Consider the following 9,581-nt stretch of genomic DNA (forward strand, 5'->3'; position numbering starts at 1 on the left):
GTCTCCATAGCACTTCTCTGCTCCTCAAATAAGATCCTCCCAGAGCACATCCATGGTTTTCTACCCTGGCAGGTGTCATACTGCGTTTGACGGTTTATCAGCTCGTTTGCGTCTCCCACCTGGACGAGAAGGTTTTTCACAATGACAGGGACTGTACCCATTTGGTAAATGATTACTTCCGTGATGTCTAACACACATGTTAGAATCCACACATCCCTGTTGCTTAATGATGGATAGATAAATTAATCGACACAAAAGTGAGTTTTCTGTCAGTTGAGGTGTTTTCACAGGGGGTTGGGGGATGCCTGTCTAATAGAGATCTTTGGGCAGAGACGTGTCCTTTGGGTATTATACAAACCACAGCACATTGTAATTGCTGAGTTACTGAGCTCACTTCCCCCTTCGACTGTGAGCTCCTTGAGAACAGGAACAGAGTTCTATTTGTCTTTGAAATCCTACACAATACACTCAATGTTTGGAAAGTTCATACAAAGTCTATTTTTTGAGAATGGACTGTTTACAGAAAAAAAGAATGCTGGAGCACTGAAGAAAAAAAGATGGCGATAATATAATCCACTTGCTTTGCCAGGCCATTAAGAAGGATTTGGTAAATATTAGCTAATGTCCAGCCCTATGTTTGCTATTAAGATATACTGATTTCAACAGAAAGTGACCTAGAAACTGTGCATGTTACATAATCCAGGGCCAATTTCTAATCGCCCAATAGTTCCAAAAATACATATTGTGTCTGTCTGTGGTAGGATTAAGTGCCATTGTCTAAGCAAAGTCAGATATAGGCCGTGTGTAATGGGACTGCCACGTGACTGATGGGTTTGGTCAGAGGATGAATTTATCCTGTATTCTTGCATTCTCTAGGTATAAATCTTCTCACTGTCTGAGTAAACAAATCAACAGCATTGGTTAACCCAGTGCATGTAGAAAGTACCTTCAGTAAATGCCAGATTTTACAAAATAAATCCAACAGTAAAGGCTGCTTTTAAATCTCAATTTCTTAAACAACAGTGACTGCTGTGTAGAGAGATTAACATGGTATCTTGTTTCTTCCTGGTGTGATCTTATTTTGTCTTACAAATATGTACTTACCTACGTCTGTATCATTCACCTGTATCTTTGTGAACGCTTAGAAATCTCGGTATCTCAGTGTGTTTCAGGGAATATGCTGGGAGATCGATGATAACTAATTGTTTCTGGTGAAAGGTATTGGGCACAAACTAGGAGGAAGAGCGAGAGAGCTATAGAGCATGGTAAAGGAGGGGAGGAAAATGCCAGAACAGAACCTGTGCCTGCTGCCCAGGGACCTTAGCTGGTGGCTTGTCGAGTCTTAGCATGATGGTATTCAAGCCATGTGAGGTTTGGGAAAAAAATACATACCCAGCTTGGGGCTTGGCCTGAGAACGACCAATTACCTTGGTTTAAACCACACAGCTTCACTATCAAATTAATGTTTTCAGGCTAATACAAATTAGCATCGGTCCACTGGCCAAAGCCTACCATAAATTAGGCTGGGTTTGAAAGAAAATCAGCCTGCCTACAGAGACCAGCTCCCGACACTACCTCCTTGCTTCTCCCAGCCGTGGATGCTTCGGGAGAGAATATGCTTAAGATGTTGGTAAGTGTGGGCGATCTGGGGAAAGCTCTTTTTAAGCTGGGTGCTTTCGTTCCTGCTCTTTGCAAGGCCAGGCAGATAATATTTTCTCAGTAGTACAGGCATGGAAACCCAAGAGAAACTCATCCAAGAGACAAATCGGGGGGACTCATTTACTCTACAGAAATACTCTTTCTTTTCAAAAGTGAAATGAATTTAGGTGGGGCTACAAGAATAGTGGGGGAGAAAAGCTCAGAGGTTGCTGTGTTAGGAGTTACGTCTGGAATTACAATGCATGACAAAGAGGATGTGAATTCGACTGATGAATGTTGGCTTTAGAAGTTATTGTTTTAGGTGAGATCCACCCTAGGAAGAGCTTTGTAAACCGTATGAGCTTCCACGAACCTGGGAAAGGGAGAGAGTTCCCAGTGGATGGACACAAGGTTAGGGGAGATGTGAGCAGAGAAAAGGGAGAGATTGGGGAAGGAAGAGACCACTTCCCTTGGTGAGCCACACTTGGGACCATCCCCTCATACTCTTTGAGGACTTGAGGTCAATTAGGGTTGGGTGACATGAGGGGCAGGCCCCTCTGAGTGCACTGTCTGCTCTCCGGGTTACATTTTTTAGTATCTTTAGAACCTGTCCTTCCAATCACCACAGCCGTGGTTTTCTCATCACCACTTCTACCTGGGGTCTTCTTGTGTTTTCACCTGGTTTAAGGCCATGAGCAAAACGTGATAGGATATCACTTTTGTTTAAAATTTATCACTAAGTTGGTTTCGCTTCCTAGTTTGTATGAATAAACACATTTTTGAAGGGGGATTTTGAAATCTATTTTAGAAACATATTTGCATTTGATTAAAAATACCACGAAGACATTGCCAACCATAACAGGCACACCTTGGGAGTGGGGTGAGCACAGATAGGGGAGGAGACCGTCTAGTGTTTATGACCCCGGGGGTTCATCAGTGCTGTCTGTTTGGGGGAAATCCCTTCAGTTTTGTGCTGTAAGATGGAAGTTACAATAATGTCATCCATGAGACCTTTGTCCAGATGGTATTTTGAAGTGCTTAATTTATTCAAGGAATGATTCCATTTATGCTTATTGAATAAATAGTAAGTGCCCATGGTCTGTGCTGACAGCTGGGATAGAGGAGTGAATAAAACATGGCTCTACCTTTGTGCAGGATTCTTTAAATCAGAGTGCCCCATCCTTCAGCTTGCGGGCAAGGAGGGAAGTGGGAGATACCGATGGTGAGCATCTTACTATTCCTTTTGGGAATCTTGGCATCCCAGGCTTGTGAAGCACTGAGAAAACTTCCGGGATCTTATGATACAACTTGACCAAACAGTATTGAGGAACTCTGTTCTAAATAGTGTCGAGCAAAAAAAAAAAAAAAAAAAACAGAAGTTGACCAATGCTTCTCTTGAAATGTTTCAGAGAAATCTGGTGTTAGAATATGAAATGTTATAACTGAGACACAGGGAGGTAGAGATTTCTCTGACCTGGAAGCAGGGAAGCTTACGCTCTAGTTGTCATCCTGCCATGATTAGGTCCCTGACTTTGCTGTTGTCTTAATTTTATTGAAGTATAGTTGATTTACAACGTTGTGTTAATTTCTGTTGAGGGACCTGACTTTGGAAATATCATTAAAATTTTCTTAGTTCTGGGCTCCCCTGGTGGCGCAGCGGTTGAGAGTCCGCCTGCCGATGCAGGGCACACGGGTTCGTGCCCCGGTCCCGGAAGATCCCACATGCCGCGGAGCGGCTGGGCCCGGGAGCCATGGCCGCTGAGCCTGCGCATCCGGAGCCTGCGCTCCGCAAGGGGAGAGGCCACAACAGTGAGAGGCCCGCGTACCACAAAAAAATGAAAAATAAAATTTCTCAGTTCCTTCACTAGATAAATGAGAGAATTGAATTGAATTATAATTTCTCTTGCTATGTGAGTATCCACAGCGGTACATAAGATGGTTTAGGTAGTATACTGATGACCCTTTTTTTCACAGTTATTTATTTCTATATATTAACTAAAATGTAAATAGTGCATCAAGTTTCTGTTTCACAGATAGTTTTGCTTAGCTTAAGACTAAATTTATTAAAGAAAAAAAAATTCATTTAAAGAATACTATCAAATAAATCATAGTACAGGCCATAATTTTTGTTCAGCAAAGTGATTCAGTTATACATGTATATACACATTCTTTTTCCTCTTCTTTTCCATTATGGTTTATCACAGGACACTGAATGTAGTTCCCCGTGCTATACAGTAGGACCTTGTTGTTTATCCATCCTACGTATAATAGTTTGCATCTGCCAACCCCAAACTCCCAATCCATCCCTCCCCCACTTCCCTTCCCTTGGCAACCACAAGTCTGTTCTCTGTGTCTGCGTTATCACAAACATTTTTAACGTTGGGTGTGACTAAGGTCAGAAAACACATGGATGTATGCTCTCTCAGGTTCCTTTACATTTCTATCTCCCTGGAATTATTTTTTCTCTTTATCTTTAAGCAATATGGTCTTGTAGTGGGAATTTTCTACTGACGATAGCATTATGGTATCCAGAACAAGGTTGTCAGCTTGCCCAAGCGATCATTCACCCAGATCGTATTGAATGGCAGTTTCATAGACAGTTAGCTCTTTCTGTGAGTCACTTAGTTCACTAGTGTTAGACACATAATTTTGTTCTGTTTTGTTTTTCTTTGATGTGATTTCAGGTCGGGTGTTGACAGAAAGAATGTTCAAGCATCTTCAGAAATGGTTTGTCACTCACTTTCTTGGGCGTTCTGCGCAAAGAGCAAGGCTGGTCTCCAAAGACGGAAGGTGTAACATCGAATTTGGCAACGTAGAGGCACAGTCGAGGCTGATATTCTTTGTGGACATCTGGACGACTGTGCTGGACCTCAAGTGGAGATACAAAATGACCATCTTCATCACGGCCTTCTTGGGGAGTTGGTTCTTCTTTGGCCTCCTGTGGTATGCAGTCGCCTACATTCACAAAGATCTCCCTGAGTTCCATCCTTCCGCCAACCACACCCCTTGCGTGGAGCACATTAATGGCCTGACCTCAGCTTTTCTGTTTTCTCTGGAAACGCAAGTGACCATTGGCTATGGATTCAGGTGTGTGACGGAACAGTGTGGCACTGCCATTTTCCTGCTTATCTTCCAGTCTATCCTTGGGGTCATCATCAATTCTTTCATGTGTGGTGCCATTTTAGCCAAGATCTCCCGACCCAAAAAACGCGCCAAGACCATTACTTTCAGCAAGAATGCAGTGATCAGTAAGCGGGGTGGGAAGCTCTGTCTCTTGATCCGAGTGGCTAACCTTCGGAAGAGCCTCCTTATTGGCAGTCACATATATGGAAAGCTTCTGAAGACCACCATCACTCCTGAAGGAGAGACCATCATTTTGGACCAGATCAATATCAACTTTGTGGTTGACGCAGGGAATGAAAATTTATTTTTCATCTCCCCACTGACAATTTACCATGTCATTGACCACACTAGCCCCTTCTTCCACATGGCAGCAGAAACCCTTCCCCAGCAGGACTTTGAATTAGTGGTGTTTTTAGATGGCACGGTGGAATCAACCAGTGCTACCTGCCAAGTCCGGACATCCTACGTCCCAGAAGAGGTGCTCTGGGGCTATCGTTTTGCTCCCATGGTGTCCAAGACCAAGGAAGGGAAATACCGAGTAGACTTTCATAACTTTAGCAAAACAGTGGAAGTGGAGACGCCTCACTGTGCCATGTGCCTGTATAATGAGAAAGATGCTCAAGCCAGGATGAAGAGAGGCTATGACAACCCCAACTTCATCTTGTCCGAAGTCAGCGAAACAGACGACACCAAAATGTAACAGTGGCTTTTCAACACGGGTAAAGCAAAATCTAGAAGGTACCTAGTGACTAGAAACGTTATGGAGCAATCAAGAATTTGAGGGTATGACAGCGGGACAAGAGACTTTAAAATCTCCCCGCACAATGTCCCTGAACCCTGTAACCATGATCCTACAAGACACATAGCTCTACAAGGCAACTGCACGAGAACATGCAATGGGTTTGTAGGAAACTGGAATATGGGAGGACACAGGAGCTCACATAAAATCTTGAATAGGATTATTTGAAATCATGCAGTGTTGATGGGAACAGACAAAAATCATTGAAAGCCTCATGGACAGACCAAATGAGATCTTTTTAAGCGTCTTCCCAAAGAAGATATAAGCTTTAGATAGGATCAGGGAACAAAGATATTCTTATTTTGGTTCTACTGATAAGAAAGAAGCCACGTTTATTTTAACATTGGCTTGTATCAAAGGAAAAATTGTCTCGTGAGTTGGGGGAGATGAACCAATCAAAGTAATAAGAAAAGACGGATGCACAGTGAACATCTGTGAGGCGCTGGCCTTCTCCAGCCCTGGTTGTTGGCGCTTTCATCTGAGTCTGGGTCATGCCGTGTTTCCAGAGGAGCAAGGGGGAGGCTTGGCCCATGGACTCCGCATCTCTACATACAGGAGAGGAGCACAGGGCCCAGCCTGCTCGACGGCACCTCCAGAGCCTGTGGTCAAGCTGGGTGTTGGCCCAAGGACATTTACACAGGGTCTAAATCACCGCTCTAGAATCTCAATGAACACTTTCCTGCAAGAAAGAACGTTTGATTTGAAAATGAGGGTGATATTTCTTCCAATTTGTGCTAGATGGGATAAGGGGCTTCAAATCTGTTAAAACACTACTTCCTGATCTTCCAAGAAGGCAGTGAGGAGTTTGAAGGAGCAAAGACAGTTTAGAAGGGAAAATACTGCTAATGCTTCTGAGAAAAATATATCTTGTGTTTTTCACCCGAGGGTTTGTAACTGAAATGCTGTTTCTAAAGGAGAAGTATGAAAGGGAAGGGAATGGGATATGACCCCACAGTAAGGAAGCTGCTAGGTCTTCCTTCCTCTGAGGGCCAACACCACATCTTCATCAGACAGACCAATGTAATATGAGGATTGATCTGCAGGGGAAGCTTTCACTGTGAATGTCTTGTTCAGTTCCCTGCTTATGTTATTTGGAATGTATTCTCGAAAAGATGGTACCCAAAGCTGCTTAGGAATCAAAACGTTGTCAGTGTGCTGGTTAACACATTAAATCTCTGGGCTTCCCTGGTGGCGCAGTGGTTGAGAGTCCGCCTGCCGATGCAGGGGACACGGGTTCGTGCCCCGGTCCGGGAGGATCCCACATGCCACGGAGCGGCTGGGCCCGTGAGCCGTGGCCGTTGAGCCTGCGCGTCCGGAGCCTGTGCTCCGCAGAGGGAGAGGCCACAACGGTGAGAGGCCCGTGTACCGCAAAAAAAAAAAAAAAAAAAAAAAAAAACATTAAATCTCTGAAACTGTGATGTAAGTTTGTCTTGAGTCCAGCGTGCCCAGGAGGACACGACCTCGGGTGCAGATGTGCCCCGTCCCATGCAGCCCCATCAAACCACTCCGGTGTGAGTCTAGGCATGTGGTCATGGATACCAATGACTTTATTTTTGCAGGCCTGGGGTTGACTTTGTACAGATACACACAGACACTCTGGTCCTTCCGACAAAAGTGAGTGAGGAGTCTGATGGGTTCAGAGTTGCGCACTTTGTCCGTGGCCATAACGGTGGACACGATGGGACCATGTGGGAGATTACTCTGTGCGTGTAAGTGTGTTGGCATCGCCGTTTAATCTGCTGACAAAGCTAAAGGAAATCGGGTGTAACAAGCTTGAGGGAGCTGGAACTCTCTGCTGGCCCATTGTCATGAGGGTTTATGACTCTGTAGTGTCTTTATAGACGGAAGGGTCAGAAGACATGCCTTCTAGTCTGTTCTGTTCCTTTTAGCAGATGTTGGGGGATGCTGGTAGTGAAGTGATCATAGGCAATCCATTCCTCTTGATCATTAGGAGAGCAGGACAACCGGGATCTTTGCAGATGGCCTTTCTTTCTGGGTTATTCGATGGAAGACGTCTGCTTCCAAATATTCCTTTATTAGGATTGAGGCTTTCTGCCCTTTGAAATCTACTTTTAAATGCAAATTCCCATTGAACCTTTAGCAACTGTTAACATACTTACATCCAACAAAGCCCCGAGGAAATGAGGGCCTGCAGGCACCATGCAATGGTCCTAAGGGGTGGCTGGAACCCCAAAGCAGCATAAGAACTCTGGACATTTGGAGAGAAAGGGTTACCACAGGCATAGGAACTCAGTGAGTAAATAAATTAAATGGAAAACAGAAGGTTCCAGAAGGTTCCAGAAGGCCAACTTGCCCATAATTTAATGCCAGTGCTAAAGGCAGGCTTTCTATTCCAATGTGGTAACAGCGTTCCCACCAGGACCTGATCACACAGGCACTGCTACTGCTACAGGTGTGCCATATAATTCTATTTACCGATTTACCCATTTTTAAAAGCCATTCAGCATTTCTTATTCCTTTCAAGAAAAACTGCATCTCATGGTGCATCACCGTGTTCAGAGTTTCCCTTGAATTCAGAGATTCCTCGTGAATGGGTTGTTTGGCTCTGTCGCTCTGAGGTTTTGACTTGGAGAGTCTGATCCCGGTTTAAACTTCCAGGACCTAGGTTGGCTCAAGCTCCAGTATTTAGAGTTAAGATGTGGGACACTGTCTAAAAATTTATTCCTCAAGACAGAAAGCGTAGAAGGAAAAGATCCTAAGCGGCCAGGTCTAAGGAGTGAGATGCTCAGCTCATCTGTCTGTTTTCATGGACAGCAAAGAACTTCCCTGGTAGATCGTGGGGACCGTTGGGGAGCTGTCTGCCCTCGAGACTTTTCATAAAACGGGAGATGGGTCCTCCACAGGGTGACTGCGAGTAGCGCGGGGGCCTGTCCCCTGTCCAGAGCAAACGTGATGAAAACCTCGGGTGCCCAGAATGCAAATGAAGCCCTGGCCCCGCCCCCGGGCCGTTGTCCTCCCCATTCCAGGAAGTGTATGTCAATCAAAGCTTGACAGGGGAGATAGAGAATTTTATTTTGGAAGCCAGAAGTTTGAGAGCAATGACTGGAATTTCCTCTTTCTGTCCAGCAAGGGCTGTTTGTCACTGGGGAGATAAAAGTCCAGGGGTAGGGAATAAAGGTTATCGGGATCTGGGCCACACAGAGCCGTGTTGGGGGGCGCCGCGGGAGGAGGGGTTACGGAGGAAATCTATTTCAATGCCTGTCATTAAGTTTCCATTAAAAGAACATTCAGTTAGGAATTCAAAAATAATTTAATCTCCCCAGCCAGATGCACCCAGCTGGACTCCTTGGAGCTGAGCCCTGCAGAGAGGGAGACCTTGCATGGGGGCTGCGGGGGCGAGGGATGGGTGTGGGCCCTCCTGCGTCTCCATCCCAAGCACCCTCCACCACCCTGGATGTCCTAGAGGCCAGGAGCATCTTTCAGGCGAGTGAGGAACCCCAAGTTTCTCTTGTGCTATAGTAGGAGAAGCTTACTCTGGGGCTCCTTACTGACTTCTTACTATGTCTGGAGTCCTGTTTAAAGCATTTCGTACACACTACCTAATTTTATTTTCCCAATGATCCTGTGAGGTACTATCATTCCACCGATTTTTCACCCGAGGCAGCTCAGGTAAGGAACTCGTCCAGAGTCACTAGCTAGTCAGTGGCAGGGCTGGGACTCAAACCCACATCTGTCTAGAAAGCTTCTGGGTTTAAAATCATTCATGTCTACATCCTCTAACGTGGATCACCCTCTGGGAGGACCCACCGGGGCTGCCAGGCATTTACCTGGGTCCCATGGATAGTCAGCACCCGTTCCTGGTCCCGTCTCATGCTTTGGGAGAAACCCCTCACTGCTTGGCATGGAGTAGAGCCCCTGGACAGGGCTTAATAAACATCTTTGGACTTGCATATTCTGGGGAGACTGGTATCTCCTATGTCTGCATATACCTTACATATCTGTACTAATTAGATATACGTTGGTTTATTTCAATCTCTCAGTAACCCTTCATTTGAGGGAG

At 45.2% G+C, this 9,581-nt stretch overlaps 1 protein-coding gene across 2 annotated transcripts in view; it reads left to right on the plus strand.

Annotated features, from left to right (window-relative positions):
* KCNJ1 (potassium inwardly rectifying channel subfamily J member 1) overlaps positions 1-6,444 on the plus strand; it is a 29,715-nt gene extending 23,271 nt beyond the window's left edge. The window contains exons 1-2 of one of the 2 annotated variants that reach the window (XM_032641928.1): positions 1,610-1,630; positions 4,323-6,444. In XM_032641928.1, coding sequence (XP_032497819.1) covers positions 4,343-5,461 — 1,119 coding nt within the window. In that variant the 5' untranslated portion in view covers positions 1,610-1,630; positions 4,323-4,342 and the 3' untranslated portion in view covers positions 5,462-6,444. Of the gene's footprint in view, positions 1-1,609; positions 1,631-4,322 lie in introns of those variants that run through there. The other variant, XM_032641927.1, reaches the window with a different exon arrangement.
* Positions 6,445-9,581: the final 3,137 nt, after the last annotated feature.

Source organism: Phocoena sinus, chromosome 8 (assembly GCF_008692025.1).
Source record: "Phocoena sinus isolate mPhoSin1 chromosome 8, mPhoSin1.pri, whole genome shotgun sequence".
Taxonomy (NCBI): domain Eukaryota; kingdom Metazoa; phylum Chordata; class Mammalia; order Artiodactyla; family Phocoenidae; genus Phocoena; species Phocoena sinus.